The 22681-nt window shown below is 39.8% G+C and overlaps 1 protein-coding gene across 2 annotated transcripts in view; it reads right to left on the bottom strand.

Annotated features, from left to right (window-relative positions):
* Positions 1 to 2116: 2116 nt before the first annotated feature.
* The window catches only part of RAB31 (RAB31, member RAS oncogene family), a 99213-nt gene continuing 78648 nt past the window's right edge, over positions 2117 to 22681 (bottom strand). For both annotated transcript variants that reach the window (XM_073331604.1, XM_073331605.1), the window contains exons 4-7: positions 21005 to 21076; positions 19626 to 19732; positions 15271 to 15380; positions 2117 to 6287 (exon numbers count right to left, since the gene is read on the bottom strand). In XM_073331604.1, coding sequence (XP_073187705.1) covers positions 6190 to 6287; positions 15271 to 15380; positions 19626 to 19732; positions 21005 to 21076 — 387 coding nt within the window. In that variant the 3' untranslated portion in view covers positions 2117 to 6189. The remainder of the gene's footprint in view (positions 6288 to 15270; positions 15381 to 19625; positions 19733 to 21004; positions 21077 to 22681) is intronic.

Genomic DNA, 22681 nt, shown 5'->3' with positions numbered 1-22681 from the left:
TCTTACAATTAAGTGCACTTCATTGGAAACATTTATATTTTCCCCCTACAATATACAACAGAGTATACAACAGTATAACAGTACAGCACAGTGTTTGGCATGTATTGTTGGAAATGAGAGGGGGGCACAGACCTTTTAAGGCAACTGGTGTATCCTTGCTCAGAAAACTAGTCTGGTACTTTTCAAAAGAAAAACATCCTTCTCTAAATCACCTTTATGAGCCTCAGGGATAAAAGTAATCCCTGTTCAGAGGCATGTTAGCAATATTCAGAGAAGGAAAATCCGTCAAAGGCTGCCAAATCACCTCAACCCTCTTTTTAATTTGGCAGCAGAAATTTACCAAGGAGCTTCCACAAATCCTTCCAGCATATTACCCTACTTGTCTACACTTGGACACTGTGTTAGACCATGTGTTAAGAAACACGATGTTAAACACAATTTAGCATTAAAGGTAGACTAGGACTGCTGTGTTTCAAATCTTGTCAGCTGGTTATGGTTAATCCTTAATAATTACTCTTTATTATCAAAAACAAAAATACACCCAGGCCCTGTCGTTGTTATAATGTATTAGTGCTCATACTGGCTGAAGCACATAGTGCTGACCAGACACAGTTTGGAAAGGTACAGAGCCAATGTAAAAAGAAAGGAGTACTTGTGGCACCTTAGAGACTAACGAATTTATTTGAGCATAAGTTTTCATGAGCTATGGCTCACTTCATGGGATGCATTCAGTGGAAAATACAGTGGAGAGATTTATATACACAGAGAACATGAAACAATGGGTGTTACCATAGACACTGTTACGAGAGTGATCAGGTAAGGTGAGCTATTACCAGCAGGAGAGCGGGGGGGGGTGGGGGGGGGAGGAGGACCTTTTGTAGTGATAATCAAGGTGGGCCATTTCCAGCAGTTGACAAGAACGTCTGAGGAACAGTGGGGGGGGCCAACGTAGTGAGCCAAACTGCATGGTAGATTTGCAGAATCAAGAGAGTAGAAATATGAACATTTTTGCAATATGAAAAATACTTAATATGGAGAGAACATTTGAATTCAGCTTTTCAGCATAAAAAAACTAGTATATTGACTACTGTATATCCTTTTTGACTCTCACACCCTTTGTTGCCTGGCCGCTAATAACATGGTTTCCAGTAAAGAATTTAATTTTTGTAGTGAAAGACAATGTCCAAATAAGCAATCAAGTCATCACTGGTCCAGAAGTTTAATAATTTACCTAAACAAAAGCTGATCTTAGTAATGATCAAGAACACTGCTATGCACAAATATATCTATTATTAAAACTGAATCCTTAAGAACTCACCGTCATTAATTATTAGAGGCATTTATACAACTACTTTTAGCCATTTTACCCTTCCACTCATGTTTTAATGCTTTTAAGAAGATTACATAGTCAAGGAGAAAACAATGCCTGATGCTGAGCTTAAGGTTTGCCTTTCAGGGGTATGCACATTTCACAACCTGGTAATAGCCTCAACACTTTAACAGATAAGAATGAGGGGGTGGAGGTCGGAAGTAAACACAAAGTATTTCATCAGACTTTTTGTCCTGATCTCTTACAAGGTCACAGCTATGAGCAGAATGACACTCCTTGCAAAAGGAGATTGAAGTTGGAGTACTTTTGAAGTATGAAATGTCAACAATTTGCTTCAAACACAGGGAATAAAATCTGTCGTGTTCATATGGAAATATGGGGGTTTTTTAAGTTAGTAAACTTCACAAACAAATGTAGGATCCCAGATCATAAAAAGTCCTAGAATACAGGACTGTAATAATGTAAAGGACTACTGATATATGCATCCAAACTGCCTAACTAGAATTAGCTAAAATATCCTGTCCAGAATGCAATGAGCCTTATGTAAAATCTATGATATATTTACGTATTGATTGATGGATGGATGGATTGACTGTAGGGGTGTGCAGTGTTACTTCTGTTGCTCCAAAGTCCTGGTAAAGAACAGGGAGGGAGAGTTGAGCAGCGCATGGACTTTGTGATAGCCCTCTTCACAAATGCCACAAAAAGACATGAGAGCTTTATCATGTTGTTCTGGAGATCTGTGACTTTTTTGTTTGTTCTATTGAACCCAGAGATGTTTCAAAATCAGAAGTATTTAAAATATTTATTAGTATTAATCACTGTAGGTTAAATAAAAACAAAACTACATTTTAGGCAAAAATCTTATTAGATATTATACAATTAATGTGTAAACATAAGATAAAGTATTAACAGATTGCAGCATCCCATACATGCAGCGAGTGGGTCCAGCCCAGTCAAAGCCCTTACATAAACAAACAGAGTGATAGTACTTAGCACACAACTTTACACTGACATTTGGTCACTGGATCTGGTTTAAATAATTAAGGGTAGGATAGTAACATATATAATCAATGTAATCAAGGTCTGATAATGAATCAGAGTGCTTTCATGTACAAGCTATCTAGTCATGATAAATACCACGTACACTGAAGAGCAACATAAAATTGGGAAATAATGATAGGTAGTTTTTGTTATTAAATAATGTAGACGTATGTTACGATGCAGCACTTCAGACTGACCTGTTGTACCACAAATAAAAATAATCAGCTAATTAATCTCATTTTTGAGGGTATGACTTTTGCACCTACTGGTGCCAGCTAATGGATCATAATTGTTTCTCCAGATTTCCTTGTCCTGCATGGCAAACTTATATTCAGTAATATGCCATTTAATGCTTTAAAATGGCAAGTCAACAATGTACCTACATATATCTCCCTCTTATTGCTACCTTCTATCTTCAACCTTAAATTCATAAAGGTGAAATGATCACTAATGATATACATAATTACAGAATACAATATGCCGTATATGTGAACCAGATATAGCAGTGAAAAAAGTACTGTGTGTCACTATAACAAAATATAAAACTATATTTATATATCTACACATACACACAGCATATATGGAAACTATTCCTTAATACAATTTTTCTAAAGTAACTTATTCATGACATACCAGAAAACATGCCACTTTGCAACTGGATGGTCACAGTCTTGAGCTATGGTGCATACAAAGACTCCATATAACATACTCAAATTGCAGCTTATGCTTTAGCCCCGCTACTGGCTGTCCTGCTGAAGCCAGTCTCTTGACAAGTCCAGTCTAGCTGGCTCACACAGAAGTGCTGCATTATTATTATTGAGGAGATTCGTTATAGATTCAGATCTTCTGTATAGTAGCTTTTTTAGTTTTTAAACTAGCCAGTTTTTTAAACTACGATCGGTTAGAATTATAGTTGCTGTTGAGACTTATGACTCTGAGTTAATTTTTGGTATTCTGTAATTTTTCCAAGTATTTAAAAAGAATGGCAACATTTCACAAACAAAAAGAGCAACCACAAAAAGCTAACATCATGATTTATCAAACATATACGCTCCTAAACCAAGCCATAACCTCATTCCAAAATACAGAATAAAACAACATTTCAAGACTGAAAAAACACTGGCTGTTAGGAATAACAGTTGGGGGCTACTCTTGCATCCAAAGAAAACCATAGGTACACTGTATATTACAGTGACCTGTTATTCTCTCATCTCTGCCTTCATACTGAAACTGACCACAGCCCAAATTCTGAAACAGTATTCAGCCAAAACTTGTATTGACTTAAGAGATCTGATTGAATAAAAACAGAATAAGGACTTCAGGATTTGGCCTCCTGAAATGTAAAAATATCTAATGTAAACCTGCTTTGGAAATGCTAGAATTTTGCAAGTCTGTATCAGCCAGAAAGTTCTCTCCACAATTTCTAACTTCAAACTATATAACATAAGAAGACTCAGATCTGTTTCTGATCCACATATAACTCAATGCTAGCTGTGAAAGCTGGTTATGCACTTTAATACAAAATCTATATCACACAGATTGCCATCGTTTCCCAGTTCTTATTTAAATCTGAGATTACAAGGCAACTGTAGAATTGCCTGAAGAAGCTTACAGCCATCTCAAGCAGATTTTAATGGGTTTGAGATGTCATGTGAAAATGAAGTTGACCACATTTAGGTTTATGAAAACAAGTTAAAAATCAGTTTTATGCATGACTAATATAGCACAAAACCAATATACATTTTATTAAAAAATGAACACTTGTAAATAGCGTTGCCATCTTTCCCTAATACGTAGCTAGCTGTAGACTCTGCCTTTTTATGCTTAGTAAGCGGAGCTGCCTGTAGCAAGATGAACATTAGTCCCTTAAGTAACATTAATTTGTGTTGTTGATCAGTTCAGTATTTCTTTAGCCCAGTAAATAAGTTAGCACTACAATGACTACGGGCCTGATCCAAGTCCCACTGAAGTCAATGGAAAGATTCCCATGGACTTCAATCAGGTTTGGACCAAGCCCTAAATAATCAATACTATCTTACCACCACCTTCACTCAGTAGCAGAGCCAAGCTTTAAGGAGTGGTGGAGCTAGGGAGTCACTGGTGGTGCCACTTTCAATTATTCCCATTGGCTTTAAAAGGTGGCACCCATACACCTATCAGCTACTACGGTGTAGCAGTCACCCTCCCTCCCCCAGACTACCTCTGCCACTGCATTGACTCACAACAAAACAATAAGAATCTGTTTTTCTTTATAAGTATGTAGTTCCAGCTACATCCTGCTGGTAAATGATATATATTCTCTCTCCTTAGTTGGACATAATTTTTCTCTTGTGTTTACTGTTCAATTAACTCCTCCACTGTTGTATAACAAATGTGCTAAAAGGTCAAATGTTTCTAACAAGCAAAAATGTATCATGTTGTACAATGAATTTGGCTTTTGATTCCATAATTTAAATTTCTTACTCTGCTTTAGCTCATCATTAAATTTAGTGGAGAAGAGAAAAAAATAATTTACTTACTCTATCAATCACAGAACCAAAACATTACAGATAGAACAGACCAACAGTTTTAGGTCACCTAGTCCATAACTCCAAATACTGGATTTTTCTCTGCACTGTGTTTTCTCGTGCTTTGTTCAATCTAGTTTTAAATGTCTCAAGCAAAGAGTGTTCCATACCACTTCCAAACCACCTGGGCAGACAATTCCACAATTGAACACACTGCACCTTTAGAAAAATCTACATAATTTCATCCCCATGAGATCAGACTATACCGTACTCTCTTATAACACTAACAGCAGGCGGCAGGATTAATCCATTGATGGAACCCTGGAGGGAAACAAGAATGGATTTCTGCTGACTCATTGTGGCAGGTGTGACTCCATCTTGGAGATGAAGGAGGTGGGATGCCTCTTTGGGCAGACGGCATGGTGGCCTAGGGGAGTGAAGTATCTGCAGGAAATCCTAGCAACAGACAGGCTTAGGTTGCTGTTTGCATTTTGTTGCAATTGTTATTAAAAAGACCTAAGCCCTGGAAAGTGAGTACATTTTGACTAAATGTAGTGGGTGGGGTGTAGATTATTTCTGGACCAGAACGGGAGCTCCATCTGCTTACAGCCATCCTAAACAATTCCTCTTCCTCGGTGGAAATTCCATCCTTCAGGTACATGCAGATTGCAGAAAGTGTGTCTCTCAGCTGACATTTTGCCAGGCTAGCCATCACCTGTTGGGCCAAATTCTGTCCTGATTCACAACCTGTAAAAACTGGGCTCTCTCTCATGTTGGATCCATTTTTCTAGTTCTCAACTTCAATCCATTTCTTGATGATGGTTGATCAAACCATCTGACAAAACTACAGCTCGAGAAAAGTCACAGAAAAGGAGCCTGGCTAAAAGCAAAGGCAGAGAAGTATGCAGCCCAAAGTTCAGGTTTTAAATCGTATGCACTATATTCCTCTAAAGATGAATTTAAAACACATTGAGTCCACTCTCATGTAAGAGGAGAGATTTTACAGCAAATCTAACGTTTCTATGTAAAAAGCCATTTTATTTAAAAAAAATTAACAGTCATTGGTTTAAACAGAGAATTGGAGTAATTTGACTCAGGAATTTTGGCAGGATTCTAGGGAGGATTTTCCATTTTTGCAAAATCCTTTCTGCTTATGATCCTTGCATTTTTATTGGCACACAGTATTGAAACGATTGCTTTCAAGGCAAGGTGCCATGCTTCTGAGGTTGTGAAGCCCTTTGCTCAATGAATAAGCAAATGGCATTTTATTTTATTTTTTTCAAGTAAATCAAAACAAGCCATGTTGGGTCAGCAGCACCTTCTAGTTGTCTGTGTAGTCTGCTTTCCAAGTTTGATTGCTCCATTGTTGCCATTTTCATGAGAGTCCAAGGGTGGAATTTGTCGACCTAAAATATATAAAGAAAATACTGAATTAAATACTCTGCTGTAGAAAAACACACAGAGATATTAGTAAATAATTGCTTAGTTTGCAATTTAACTATTTAAGTCAGATTTGAATGTGAAACAACTGTTTTCCATGTAGTTTCTAGCTTATTTCTTTAGTTTATATCTTGATATGTAAAAGGAGGCTTTGTCCCATTTTAAAAAATATATACTGATTGTCAATTGGGGACATTTAGAACATAAGAACAGCCATACTGGGTCAGACCAAAGGTCCATCTAGCCCAGTATCTTGTCTTCTGACAGTGGCCAACGCCAGGTGCCCCTGAGGGAATGAACAGAACAGGTAATCATCAAGTGAGCCATGCTGTCGCCCATTCCCAGCTTCTGGCAAACAGAGGCTAGGGACACCATCCCTACCCATCCTGGCTCATAGCCACTGATGGACCTATCCTCCATGAATTTATCTAGTTCTTATTTGAACCCTGTTATAGTCTTGGCCTTCGCAACATCCTCTGGCAACGAGTTCCACAGGTTGACTGTGGGTTGTGTGAAAAAATACTTCCTTTTGTTTGTTTTAAACCTGCTGCCTATTAATTTCATTTGGTGGCCCCTAGTTCTTGTGTTATGAGGAGTAGTAAACAACACTTCCTTATTTACTTTCTCTACACCAGTCATGATTTCATAGACCTCTATCATATCCCCCCTTAGTCATCTCTTTTCCAAGCTGAAAAGTCCCAGTCTTTTAAATCTCTCCTCATATGACAGCCATTCCATACCCCTAATCATTTTTGTTGCCCTTTTCTGAACCTTTTCCAAGTCCAATATATCTTTTTTGAGATGGGGTGACTATATCTGCATGCAGTATTCAAGGTGTGGGCGTACCATGGATATATATAGAGGCAAGCACTTGTAACACTATAATTGTTACACATTTACTTCAATGAGGAAAGATATTTTATTAAGAACTTGTAAGACTATTAAAAGGCACAGGTTCTGTTATCTCTCCCACTTGAACAAAAATAGTTCTAGTTTAGCAAGAGTTTAAATCATCTACGTTTTCAATGCATACGTTTATTGTACCCCAGAGCTCTCCAAAGCACAAAAGCATTGTAAACAAGCAAACATGAACAATAAATGGAAAGGTGAAACAAAACCATTCTTTTAATAGAATCCCTCCCTCTGTTTCTTGGTCCCCTCAGCTCCCACAGCAGATGATTTTTCTTGTCTAATAAGCCCAGGTTCTTGATTCTTATTTAAACGTATTTGAATTTAACAACAACAACAAAAGTTTCAGTCCTAACTGGGGTTCTAATGCATGGCAAGGGCCTGCTGCTTTAAGTCTCTTCCTGTATGCCTCTTCAATTCTGCTGTGACTTCTGTTTCTCGGCGAGCTGCATACAGGTGACAGAATATGCCCATTAACTATGTTGCAACTAACAAGCCTGGTCATTCAATGCAGGCATATCAGGAGTGACTCGTGTGAAAACTAGGGTCTAGAATTAGGGAAAGTAAGAACCTGCTGGCTCTCATGGCAGCAGGTAAGAATGTTACATGAATGAGTTTGGCTAGTGTATGGTGGCACTGAGGATGGTATTCTAGGTGTTATAAAAAGAAGAGCTTAATATTTGAGAAAGGCTTCCCAAGAGGGCGATAATAACATTTTGGAAACATGGAGAAAAACAACTGCACTGAGCTCATGATGTTTCTAAAGTATTTGAACTTGGTTCCAGTTGACCCTGGAGCCCTGCCAGTTTTTCTGGGAGCCTAATACAGTTAAGAATGTTGGAATGTGTAAACTTAATTTCCATAATATACCATTAAGCAAATGTTTTCTCAAGGTTTGGATCTTTGAACAACAAGTTGAAGAGGAGAGTGTAGAGGTGGAAGTTCATTTAGAGACAGTTTCAGAAATCCACTGTAAACACTTTACTATGTTGGTTCTATCTATTTTTCAGCCTGAGCTTCACAGTACTAGTGAGTTTAAACCTGTGAGTATCCTGAACTATCACACCCAATAAGAAGCCATTGGAGGAGAATGTTGCAGGCTGACCAAAGTTAGCAATTATTTTGTCCAGTTCAGAATAGGACACAATACTCCAAGCTGGAATTGCCTTTATTTTATTATTGGTTTTTCATATCAATATAAAATACAATAACAATTGGAAATAATACAAAAAATAAATACCTACACATGCTGCGATTGGTGCTGTCATAAATTAAAGTGCAACAAGTAGAGTAAGTTTATGGAGAATCTATGTTGTTGTTGTTGTTGTTCTGTTAATTCAATAAAAGGCAACAAAGTTTCAAACTCCTTTTCAGTCTTGTGGTTTTGATATTTTTTTGGTATGCAAGTTTTCCCATCAGCATTATTGCCAAGATTTTGTTAAATCCAGATGATACTGTGGAACTAAATATTTTTAATCTTATCAAGAAACTTGTCTCTGCTCAAGGGACTCCTAGGATCTGAGTGAGTTATCACGAGTAACAACGGTGAAGTCAATTGAGTTACACTAGTGTAAAATTCAATGTATTGAGATAGAATCAATCTCACAATGTGAGAAATAAACTGAGGTCAGTCTCTTCTAGTATTCAGAGTATGGAGCAAGGGTTAATCAGAGAAAACATCTCTCCATTACAAAGTAGATGAGCTGGAGAATATGATTAGAGCCTGAAATCTGTTTGGCAGACTTTAGAAAGAAAATAAGATACTTGGGCTCATAGCATTGTCTATTTCAGGACTCTTTAATTGGTAATCTCATAGCAGACGCAGTAACACATAATGAATGTTTTAGAGAGCTGACAAAAAGATCCAGATGATTAGTAGGGGAAAGATGAGCCCTAGCTGCAAATTCAAGTCAGTGGTGACCACAAGTTTTAACTATATGAAAGATATTTGGTGGTCTCCATTCATTTCTTAATAGACATAGTGTCCATATCACAAAACCCCAACTGGATTTAGTTTGGATACTAAGCAGGATCAGCAGAGAAATCAAGAACTGAATTGGTTTACAGAATAAATTACTCTCTTATCTGTTTAGGTTGCCCCTCCAGAACAGGGGTGAAGCACATTACATGTGTTGGGAAGCCTAAATTGATGCCATCTATGCTATAGATGTTCTGTAGATAATGTTAAGAGAGCTATATTCTGGACTAGCAATCTAGTAACACTAGTCTCATGGACAAATGCATTCACTGAAACAGTTTTTAAAAATGACTAATTACCATCAAACCAGAACTGCCCTGCTTGGTCATTTCTGTTCACAATATACCATCAGAAGAGATGGAACTGTTCTGTTCCTTAAACAGAAATATCAATCCAGACCACAGACCTCATCTCCTCTCCAAGTATTGTAGAGAAGAATATATATTACCATGGTGTAACCAGTTGGCTGGACCAAATAGATATAATGCTTTAGAAGTCCAGATGAAACAAACAGGTTCACAGAGAAGAAGAAATATAAATGCATTTGTCCAAGAACTCTTGAATTGGAACTGGAGAAATCTGGAACTTTTGTATGCTTCTACTGGAGTGATCCAATCAACCTTAAGTTTTCTGTAGTTTGCATCACTGCTGTTTCTAAGTGCTCTGCTTTAAAAGTAGGTTTTGTCATTTTAATTACTGGAATATTTGATTAGCGTTTAGAGGATTTTTTATATGTGGAGAAGTAGTACACATAAAAAAGCCTTCAGACAAACAGCTTTATTTCATTTTTTATTTTATACACTCAGGCTGTTTTATAAACATGCACTTCTAGACACAGATGCCTGAGTCTTGAGATCCTCAAGTGGGCATGGCTTGGTGCATGAAAAACTGAGGCAACCAAAGATAGTTCAGGAGCAGGAATGTTAACATAGTTAAGCCTCTGTCATGTAACTCCTCAGTTTGGCAAAGGGGGAGCATCAAATCAACTCTATTCCGTTCTCAAGTGTGCTGGAATTGGGCTGGAGCTGCCCAGAATGACAGTCCAGGGTATACTCCAAAATCCGACAACATTCTGACTTCTACTCCTGAACTACAGACTAACAGGGTAAAGAGCCAGAATTCTGGGAGCTTAAGTTCAGAGGCTGTCAATGTGAGGGTGCAAGAGGCAAGAGATGGGGAAATTAGGGGCTGGGAGAGGGCAAAGTGAAATGGTGTAGAAAGGAAAGAAATACAGTAGAAGCTCAGAGTTATGAACACCTCGGGAATGGAGGTTGTTCGTAACTCCGAAATGTTCGTAACTCTGAACAAAATGTTATAGTAGTTATTTCAAAAGATTACATCAGAACACTGACGTAACACAGCTTTGAAACTGTACTATGCAGAAGAAAAATGCTGCTTTCTGTTTATTTTTGTAGTAGTTTACGTTTAACACAGTACCGTACTGTGTGTGCTTTTTTTTTTCGGCCTTTTTTTGTCTCTGCTGCTGCCTGATTGCGTACTTCCGCTTCCAAATGAGCTGTGTGGTTGACTGGCCTGTTCCTAACTCTGAGGTTCTAGTGTGTAGGGCAGGGAGCAAGAGGGAGAGAACAAGGACTGGGGGACAACAAAAGGGCCAGGAACACAGAGAAAGGGTCCCCTTTGGAGGGAGCAGCTGCATGAGTAAAATCAGTTCCCAAAGATGCCCTGTAGACCTAATAAAGCTCCCTTTTGAATCTGATACTCAGTTGTAAACAGTATTGCGCCAGTGTTACCAAAATAATAATACATGTACATTTTTAAAAATACTAAAACACAGAAATTTAAGAATGAGGCTGTCCAGAGAATTATCCAAGGTTCTGCTCTTGCAAAATAAGCCCAATAATTAGCTTCAAGTATAAACCCCTGGGTATTTGTAATAAGATTATAGATTGTAACATGGGACTGTGCAAGACTCTGTCTGTGGAAGGCTGAAAGTTCCTTACAGTTCAATTTAAGGAAAAAAGGTTTACATCCTTGCAAAGACACGAGTACAATAGCTATTACTTCACACAACCCATGTGTTAAACACAGGCCCTAAAATTATGGATTTTCATCACTGCCTTGGATATAAGCTGTTACAGTTCTTTTACACGGAACAAAATACTAAATATTTTTTTGTTCATACCTGTTTTAGTTCTTCTGTTGCTGTCTATTGAGTTTCCTGTTCCTACTGTATTTTTGGAAATTCATAGGGTTTGGGTTTTTATTACGTTACTGAGCATTCCTCACTCCTGATTTGTGCGGCCTCTACTCTAGTTTTGTGTCTTTGTACATAGCTGGTTTAATTAACATAAATGTGTGCATGTTTTTTTGTGGGAGTTTTTACAGCTCACCTCCCTTGTACCTTCTTTACAGAAACACTATGGTTTGAACGGTTTGTTCTGTTTAATAACGCTTTTTGATGAGTAATTTCCCCAGCACATGGTGCAGGAAAATGGGTTGTGCACTGAAAATGTGCAGAGACAGACAGAATTATCCCAGCTAGGCTGCAGAATAGATATGAAACTGCTGTTGCAGGTTACGGCTACATGACTGCTGGGCAGGGCTCAAGTGGGGCCAGAATGCTTTGGAAGGCTGTTCCAGCACTTCTTAATGGCACTGCAATACTTCTGATTGCACTTCCAATACTTTCTGACACTCCTTCTTTTAGGACTGGAGCACGGGTGCTGTGGCCCACCTCAATGGGGAAGTTTAGAAATTGAACCTCTGCGGTAGCAGACACAATAACTAAAGTCATCACCTTAAATAGCAAGTCTGCACTGGAGCCAGGCACCAAGCACAGCTCCATGGGAGGGAGTAAGGACCCCATGCATAGGTTCATTGTATTCCCCCATTTAGCTGAAACACACAAGTTCAATAAGGACAACCATGGGAGGAAGAAATGGGCAAAAAGAGGGGTCATAAAACATGTGGGCAACGGCCAGGTTCTGGGGAGCCAGAACTAGTAGTCAGAGCCAGAGCCCACAGCCATGAGACAGGAATTGAAAAGGTAAGGATACCTAGAGGTCAGAGGCAGGAGACAAACTGGAGATCAGAACCACAAGTCTTGGAATAAAAGTCAGGGTAGGTTGGGATGCCAGACAGTCAGAGGCAGGAGCCACACTGGACACGAGGAACCACAAATCAGATGCCAGGAAATCAAGGCACAGGAGCAGGGTGGAGCCCGATTGTTCAAACAGCTTCCTGCTCCTGCTGCTGGCTTAAGTAGGGCCAGTGGACCAATCAGCCACTCTGGGCCACCACCAATTGGACCTCAGGGGCAGAACCTCACACTGGGGCTAGACTTCATGGGTCCCAGATAAGCCCTTAACAGCAGGCTGCCAGGTGGAGGGTTGGAGTGTAGTTGTTCCTATGAACCCTATAGGCTGGGTTTGAGACCTGTACGCCATGACAATATTTGTTTTATCCAGCTGTTTTAGCATGTTATTTATGGCAATATACCATCTTTTGCTGTGTTCACATATATATGCGCTATCGATTCCACATTCATATACTAAACACCTACAAACTTTCTCCTTTCTCTCTTCTGAGTTCTGGTAAGGTCACAAGTATGCCCACTGAGACAATCTTTCCATGTATCCAAAAGATTATCTAGGATATTTAATGCATATGCTTGGAAACTAGTAGATGTTAATTTCAGTTTAACTGATTTTCTACATCAAATATAGCTGTTATTAGGGGGTTGTCATTGCTACCCATTGTAGCATTACCTATCAAAGGGATAAACTAATTATTAATGATTAAATTATGCAACAGGTGTGAGTTTTTGTATTAGCACATTCATACCTACTGATAACAGGTTATATTGGACATAGACAATCAAGCAAACTAAACTGGGTCAGGGACTGGTTCTCCAAACCAGATGAATTACAAACCTTCTGAAAGGTATAACAGGCAAAAATCATTGTACTGGGAATTTCAGTTCTCATCAGTTAACATTTTCAGACACATCCTGTTCAAGTGAAATAATTGGTCAATAGCTTCTCCAGCAATGTTTAGTGGATGGTGTGATTTGCGAGGAGCAAAGAAACATAGCACACATCTATTTATCCTATACTCAGATTGAGAGAAAAAAGGAAGCGGTCATAAGGCAACAGAGAGAGATGAGGTGGGGTGGAATATGTTTTATATCCTGTTTTTATTCAGGGGCTGATGACAGTGGAATTCTTGGAATGAAAAATGAGTATGGGATGTTCTCCTTTCCTTTCTAGCAATATTAATTTCTTCCCCTTTAACAATCCTGGGGAGAAAACTTGTGCTGGATCCAATGAAAATGACTATTTCTACTTATCCTAGTCACCCAGAAATATGCCTCCACATAAAAACCCCAACAAAATGACAATTAGGTCTGGTCTAAACTGTGGGGGTAGGGATCAATCTAAGTTACACAACTTCAGCTACGTGAATAATGTAGCTGAAGTCGATGTACTCAGATGTACTCACCACGGTGTCTTCACTGCAGTGAGTCGATAGCTGACGCTCCCCCGTCGAGTCCGCCTGTGCCTCTCACTCCGGTGGAGTACCGGAGTTGACCGGAGAGTGCTCGGCGGTCGATTTATCGCATCTAGCCTAGGTGTGATAAATTGACACCCCCCACTCCACCCGCTGGATCCATCGCTGCCTGTTGATCTAGCGGGTAACGTAGACAAGCCCTTAGATCAACAGTTACCTGCCCTACAGCAGTTTATGCATGGATACAGGTTAGGATTTAGATACACTGAAAGAGCTATGTGGGAGATGCTTATATAGCACCTACCCAAGTTATGTCCTATTCTAGTCTAGTCAAAGTTATTGTTAGTTGTGACACATGGCTAGAAAGGGCTAAACATCCTGCAGAATAAATTACTCAAATTCAACCCTTAAAGACATGTGGGGAGATAACGTTTGTGTTTTTGTGTATTTACATATATATGGGCAGTGGTCAACAATGTAATCAACAGTTCCTGTCTATGCTGTATTCTGATCATTCAAAGATCAAAAGAACATCCTAGCATTTAAATTAAGTGTAAGCATGGGATATTTCTGTATTCATCTCTCTTTGAAAAGGAAGCAAATCATCAGTGAATGGTGGAGGAACAGGCAATTGTCTTATGTTATTTCGTATAGCTACGTACTGGTGATAGACTGCCTGATGGATAAATTGCCTTATGTTAATCTTTGTGAATAACTAACAATGATGCTTAGGAAATAAGGGCCTATTTTTCCCCAAGGGACTCCAACTTGTCAAAGAAGACCAGAAATTGTATAGAAGATCCTTGGGTCCTGATCCTTTTAATCTCAGATCTGCTTAAGCTTCATCAGGGGAAGTTTGAGTCACAAGATGAGATTCCACTTAAGCTGGTACACCCTGGATATCATATTGGACATTGGACTATAACCTATGAACTAAATTCTAAAGGAACTCTTTGCAACTGCAAAGCTCACCATCTCTGCTATGTATCTAAACCTCAAGGACTGAACTCATGTCTGTATGTATATTGATCTTTTAACCATACTCTCTCCCTTTTCTTTTTTAATAAATGTTAGTTTACTTAATAAGAATTGGCTGTAGTCTGTATTTGGGTGGGATCTGGAATATTCATTAACCTGGGAGGTAATGTGTCTGATCCTTTGGGATTGGTAGAACCTTTTCTTTTATATGACGAAATAAATTTTTCAGAAATCATCATATTTGACTTGGGTACCTGAATGGAGGCCTGAGACTGGGTTACTTTAAGGGAACTGTGTTGTTGGTTTCTGGACAAACAGTGAGGTAATAAAGAAGCTGTTTTTATTCTGTCTTGATAAATTTAAGTATTGAAAACATCCACCATCTTTGGGGATTATCTGTGCCATTCTTTACAGTTCACCCTAACTAAGTGACTTCAGCTGGCCCCCACTGGGACCCCAGTCACATTAGTTCTATATTTTCATAAGCAGTGGACACACTACTGCCTCAGGTGTTTTCCTCTTCATGGAGAAAGACATTTTTGCATGAATATATGGACGATCATTTTCAAAAGGACTCCAAACAACATCAACAAGAAACTTGTAAATGTACTTACTGATGCCTTGAAAGAGTTCCTCAATGTTAATAGCATTCTTTGCACTGGTTTCAACAACAATTGCACCTATAGATTCTGCATATTCTTTGGCATCCTTCATAGGTACCTCCCTAAAAAAAGTTTTTGAAAGCAAACAAATTAGTGTCTATTTATTAAAAAAACAAACATCATTCTGAAAGACATCTTAATTCACATTGTTCCTAGTTTCAACTGCACAAGTTTGGATCTTCTCCTGGTGCTGACATTCCTTGCTTCTCAAATGATAAATATTTAAGAGTCTCAGTCCTGCTTCCACTGAAGTCCATGTGAATTTTGCCATGTAATTTAGTATAAGCAGACCCAAGATGTAAAAGCTCATTAAATCTTTTGCAAAATATTTCACAACATAGGGCTTGATTCCCTGAGATGTGGTGATGTAGTCTCAAAATCGTAATCCTTTGTTTCCTTCCACATTTTTGTATGAATTTTTGAATGCGACAGCATAACATTATTGATAGTCGTAACATTTATCACCTCCCTAGGCATGGCTACTGTCAGGGTTCCTCCCTCAGGACTGCGCAGCACACACCCTAATTCTTCTGTCTCTCAAAAAGCTACTTTTCTTATATTCAGGTGGGATTATGAGCCAGCTGCCTATGTCACAGAATAATCAATTTAACCTTTTCTCACCAAAACACTGCTAACAGGATGGGGGTGTTTCAGGCAAATAGTGCCAGCCTATTACAATAATATATATTGCAGAAATTTAAAACTTCTTCTCACAAAGCATAAAAAAAATCTTAAACACAGCCTAGATAGAAATGATTTAACATGTTTTGATTCTATAAAAAACATACTTTTGGTGGTGGTGGTGGTGGTTTCTATCTAGTTGTTCACATTCAAATATCAAGATATCAATCTGAATCGTTGATAAGGATTTTGGGGACTGGTGCCAAGACCAAGTTTTGAAGACTAATAGGCTTTAAGGTCAGAAGGGACCATCATGATCATCTAGTCTGACCTCCTGCACATGGCACGCCACCGAACCTCACCCACCCACAGAAAAGAAATGATCTTTAACTGCTGTCCATCTTTTTTTCCCTCCCAATTGACAAAAATGCATGAGAAGAGTTGCATAAAACATTAGAGAAAGCGCATCCAGCTCTGAAGATTCAGCCCACAAACAGGATTGTCCAAAGTGAACACACAAACAGGATGGTTTTTGGCTATTGTAAATGAAGTTGGATTGAAAGGATCACATGTTTAGCTGTTTATAAGTGGCAGCAGATTGTGGTTGATTTTAACAGAAGCATGCAAGCCACTTGTTTCCATACTGGAAACAAGAATCTTAGGGCCAGATTCTCCAGTCCACAAAGGTTAGTTTGTGCCACATAAATGGTGCAAAGAGGCTTTAAAATAGCTGGTGACAGCCAGTGGAGAATTCCCCTTGTGCAAGGAACTCTCCACTTGTGGAAAGCAGGTGGATACAGCTCTGCCTTCTCCTATGCCAGCTCCCCCAGCCATGGTGTAAGGGGAGAGGGCATGGAGGAGAGGATGCTCCACTATGCTTGATCCTACATCGACATAAGGTCTGTCAGTTGCTTCTTTCTACAATGATAATCTAGGTGTCAGTATTGCAATGACTTTACTTTGTCCAAAATATGAGAGTTTGTTCCTCAAGCAATTTATTCTAAGTGAAGAGGTGAGTAAACATAAACTAAGTGGGAGCAAGAGCCAAGAGATGAGCAGAGGATTAGAAGGGAGTTGAGAAGGTTTGGACTTAGGAGCCCTGGAGAGAGAATACCTGTTTTGAAAGATGTTGACTAAATTGTTTGCAGTTAAAAAAACCTCAGCATATACAGTTTAAAGCTTCTAAAAATATTTATTTAAATAGAAAATGTTTTCTATGGACAGCGTAAAGGGCCTGAATGTAAAGCTTGGGATTTCCTGACCTGGCATTTGGAGTACTCCAGAGAACCAAAATTTCAGAAGGTATCTCAATTTTTAGAGAGGAAAACCCAGTATCAGTGGAAGGTTATGGCATTTGGTATCTATATTACCCCAAAAATTTAACAGTGGTTTTGTCACTGGTGGGCAAAGTAGCTTATTTATTTAAATAACATTCTGATCTGAGCTCTTTCAACAGAGATTCTGTGATTGTGTCCAGGTTATTATCCATCAATCAGAGGGTAGAAATTCCAATATAAAATATTTTTAAAAAACAAATCCACTCTAAATTCTAAAGCCAATAACAAAATTGTAAAGATTTTAATAAAAATCTCCATTCTCAAAGACAATATTCCCTGGAAGCCAGAGGGAAGGAATTTATTTCAGCAAAGTGCCAAGAACTGTTGATGGCCACATAATAATAATACAAAGAATAACCACATGTCTTTTGGATGTCTTGATTCTAGGTTGGCAGCTAGCACCTATATATTAGAGATCTGTAAAAAAGAAATAAAACAAAACAAACCACCACCACAGAAGGGTAACGTGGTCATTGTTAGAAGTACCAGAGGAAACTATATTAGCCCTTTGCTAGTGGAAGTCAAATCTGTTCCTCTATTTTTCCCCAGTCATTTCTTCCCGTATTAGCGCCTGTGGTAATGGAGGCAGATGAATCAAGATGAGTGGAACTTTGTTCAGCCTGTCCTCTTTTGCCTCCATTCACATTTGCCATAACAATGGCTGATAGACTCTAGTGTCTGGCAGACCATTTTTGGCAAAGTAACTGGTAAAAATTCCATAAAGATAAACAGAGCTGCCAAAAGTCATGTAGAAATAGCAGGTTGCTCATGTGTGCCCTCATTAGTTACATTATATTTTTTAAATCCCCTTGCACACAAGTATTTGTATTTTCTATTCAGTGGAATTAATGCGATAGGTTGATACATATATTTTACCTTAAGCCATTTCTAATGAAGTAAACCTTAAGACTAAAACACGAAAGACTAAAACCCCACCCCCCACAGCGTTTACCTAGAGCGGCTCCGGCCCGGCGCGCACCGGGAGCAGGGCAGGCTCCCTCCCTGCCCTGCCCCCACGCCGCACCAGGAAGCAGCTGGGACCTGGGGAGGGGAGGGGGGCACAGGGGTCTGTGTGTTGCCCTGGCTGCTCCTCTAGGTACCTCCCCCGAAGCTCCCATTGGCCGCAGTTCCCCATTCCCGGTCAATGGGAGCTTCAGGGGAGGTACCTGGAGGCGCGGCCAAGGCAACACACAGACCCCCGTGCCCCACCCCACCCCCAGGTCCCAGCTGCTTCCCGGAGCAGCGTGGGGGCAGGGCAGGCCCCCAAACTCCTCCTGCAGCTGAACCCCCTGCCCTGAGCCCCCTGCCGCACTCCACACCCCTCCTGCACCCCAAACCCCTTCCCTGAGCCCCCTGCCGCACGCCGCACCCCACACCCCTCCTGCACCCTGACCTCTGCCCTGAGCCCCCTGCTGCACCCGGCACCCTGACCCCCTGCCCTGTGCCCCCGGCTACACCCCACACCCCTCCTGCACCCCAACCCCCTGCCCTGAGTCCCCTGATGCACCCTGCACCCCTCCTACACCCCCTGGGGGCAGGGAGAGGGCAGAGTTGGGGTGGGGCCTCATGGAAGGGGTGGAGTGGGGGCGAGGCAGCTGGTGGGGGGGTGGTCAGTGGTGTGGCCCTCGGGCCAATGTACTAGTCCTCACATGGCCCTCGTGGTCATTTGAGTTTGAGACCCCGCTCTAAGGAGAGTCCTTCTCCTCACACCTAGGACATAAGTCCGTTATTTGAGGATCGTAAGAGCCCTTATGTTCTTGCAAATGTATTTTCTGCAATAAGGCTATCATCCTGCACCTGGCACTAACCCTTCATTTGATTAAAACACAGAATTTCTCGCACTCCAGTGTTAATCAAGCACTTTTGAGCTATGCATGCGGTATACGCTGGAACTAGTTATAGTACAACAGAATGAAAAGTCCCGTATTGTATCCATCAGTGTAATGTGCCAGAGCCCGCGGCAGCCTGCACAGAAGCAACATCTGACATCCTGCAACTCTGGTCAAAGCAGCGGAAGTGCAGCAAAAAAGGGAATTCAGAGTAAAATATTTTGGAGGATGTGATGCTGCTGTTCGTCGGGACCTGATCCTGAATAATTGAAATAAAAGATATTGATTTCAATGGGGGCCTCCACCATGAGTAGCAGTAGGGTTTTGGTTGGATGTATTCCTGGAGGTTTCATCACATGACATAATCTTTAATTAAAGATTAATCTCTTAATTCCTGGCGCCTCCAGGATAATCCTGGAGGGTTGGCAACCCTAACTACAGATGACGATACAAACATGGTTGATGAGGGAGGAAAGCAGTGCATACCAAACAGCATTCTAATACCAAATAGATACATTACCTGAGATCAGAAAGATCACATTTGTTTCCAGCGATGGCCATGACAATATTTTCAGGACCATGTTCTTTTAATTCTTTTACCCATTTCTTCAAAGTATGAAATGAATCCTAAACCGAATACATAAAGAAACATCTAGCAGGATCTCCTTGATTGACAGACACAGTCATTTTTTTGAAGTTACAGGAAGGGCACACAGAAAGCCCTCATGTGACAATGATTTCCAGGGCTCTCATTAAAAGGCATGATTGATGTTACTGAACCTCAGATTAGTTCTCAACTGCATTAATCCATCAAGCCAAATTTTCTCCTCAGAAATGCATGTGTAGCTTCTGCTGAAATCAATGGAAGTTGTGCATGAACCTCTGAGGGAAGAGTATGGCCTAGCATTTGGGAAATAAGGTACATCCCACAATACTATGCAATACTTGAATATTAACCTTACAGAGAATGAAAGTTGCTGCACATTCTGAATAAGGATGACTCAGGACTAAGTTCCACCTTCACAAGGTCTACAGACTTTCTGACCAACTATGAGTCATTTCAGTTAAAAATTACAACCTATGGTACTGCTATGCAGCCATGACCAGTGTCAGCTAGGGTTGCCAAATTTGGTTGGACATATTTCTGGAGGTCTTATCATATGACATAATCATTAATTAAAGATTAATCTTTAATTCCTGGAGACTCAAGGACAATCTTGGAGGGTTGGCAACCCTAATGCAGCAATGGGTCATTACACTAATGCACTGGTGAACAGAGCCAGGCCTTCAGTGCTGAAAGTAAATCATTCAATTGGCAGGAGAGAAGAAACAGATAAGTAAAATATTGCAACCATTCATCCACTAATGCTTATTCTATAACTCAGCTTCCATCACCTGGGATTTCTTTTAAAATCAAAATTTTATTCTTTGGATTTTAAGAGTAGCAATTTCTCATTAGGGCAGGGCAAGGATCTGCAGCTGGATGACATGTGAACAGGGCTACTTTATCAGCTGAAAATACACTTCCATTTCAATTAATAATGTTGAGCCAAAGATTATTTCATTGCTTTGTTTCAAAGTAAAGCAACCCTAGAAGAATTCAGCTCTCAGACTGCAAATGCAAGCTTGTAGCCACATTTTTAAAAGATTAATTTCCAGTTTATAAAATAGTTGATGTTTTTTAGTAGTAGAAATTAGATATGGGAAAAATCCAGTAGGTCATCTTGTCCATCTCAAAGAGGCAAATTCAGAATTTTCCCCTGCAGTATAATTTCCGGAGTTTTGTTTAGTCCATTTTTAAATGACTCAGGGAATGGCGCTTCCACCACAGCTTTGCCAATACATTAAGTCATTAACCAAACTATATATTATATAGGAATTGCAAACAGAAAGCTTTACCTGTTTTGTGATATCATATACTATAACAGCTGCTGCTGATCCTCGGTAGTACATTGGTGCCAAGGAATGAAACTGTTAAAAGACCAACAAAACATCATAAATCAATTAAAGTTTTGCATGGTGCCAGGTCACAAAGACATGCCATGATTGCATCATATTCTTTCATCAGAGAGAGAGTGAGCTTCTTGAACGTTTGCCCAGTTTTAGTTTCAATCAGACCTCTAAAAAGGGCTGTTCTTTATTCTGTTGGACTCATACAATTAGCACATTGAGTTCTACATATTTTTCTTGCCGTGTTTTGGGTTCTTTTGTTTTTTTTGTTTTTTGAAGCATAGTACATGATCGGTGTGAAAAAGGCTTTGGGGAGAAATTCAAGAACATAAGAACAGCCATACTGGGTCAGACCAATGGTCTGTCTAGTTCAGTATTCTCTCTTCCAACAGTGGCCAATGCCAGGTGCTCCAGAGAAAATGAACAGAACAGGCAATCATTGAGTGATCCATCCCTGTCGTCCACTTCCAGCCTCTGGCAATCAGAAGCTGGGGACACACAGAGCATGGGGTTGCATCCCTGACCATCTTGGCTAACAGCCACTGATGGACCTATTCTCCAGGAACTTATCTAGTCCTTTTTTAGACCCAGTTATACTTTTGGCCTTCTCAACATCCTCAGTAATGAGTTCTACAGGTTAATTGTTCATTGTGTGAAGTACTTCCTTTTGTTTGTTTTAAACCTGCTGCCTATTAATTTTATTTGGTGACCCTGGTTCTTGTGTTATGAGAAAGAGTAAACAAAACTCCCTTATTCACTTTCTCCACCCCATTCACAATTTCATAGACCTCTATCATATTACCTCGTAGTCATCTCTTTTCTAAAATGACAAATCCCAGTCTTTTTAATCTCTCCTCATATGGAAGCTATTCTATACCCCTAATCATTTTTGATGTCCTTCTCTGTACCTTTTCCAATTCCAATATATCTTTTTTGAGATGAGATGACCAGAACTGCAAGCAGTATTCCAGGTGTCAGTGTACCATGGTATTATGATATTTTCTGTCTTATTATCTATCCCTTTCCTAATGGTTCCTAACATTCTGTTAGATTTTTTGACTCTTGCTACACATACAGCAGATGTTTTCAGAGAACTGTTCACAACGACTCCAAGATCTTTCTTGTGTGGCGACTGCTAATTTAGATCCCATTATTTAGTATGTATAGTTGGGATTATGTTTTCCACTGTGCATTTATCAACATTTAATTTCATCTGCCATTTTGTTGGCCACTCACCCAGTTTTGTGAGACCCCTTTGTAACTCTTCGCAGTCTGCTTTGGACTTAACTATCTTGAGTAATTTTGTATTGTCTGCAAACTTTGCCACCTCACTCTTTACCCCCTTTTCCAAATCATTTATGAGTATGTTGAACAGCACTGGTCCCAGTACAGATACTGGGGGGACACCACTATTTGCCTCTCTCCATTGTGAAAACTGACCATTTCTTCCTACCCTTTGTTTTCTTTCTTTTAACCAGTTACTGATCCATGAGAGGATCTTCTCTCTTATCCCATGACTGTTTACTTTGTTTAAGAGCCTTTGGTGAGGGACTTTGTCAAAGACTTTCTGAAAGTCCAAGTATTCTATATCCACTGGATCACCCTTTTCCACAAGTTTGTTGACCC

This window comes from Lepidochelys kempii, chromosome 2, assembly GCF_965140265.1.
Source record: "Lepidochelys kempii isolate rLepKem1 chromosome 2, rLepKem1.hap2, whole genome shotgun sequence".
In the NCBI taxonomy this organism is placed as follows: Eukaryota; Metazoa; Chordata; order Testudines; family Cheloniidae; genus Lepidochelys; species Lepidochelys kempii.
Note: the sequence above shows the minus strand (reverse complement) of the source record. Positions and strands in the feature narration are given on the sequence as shown.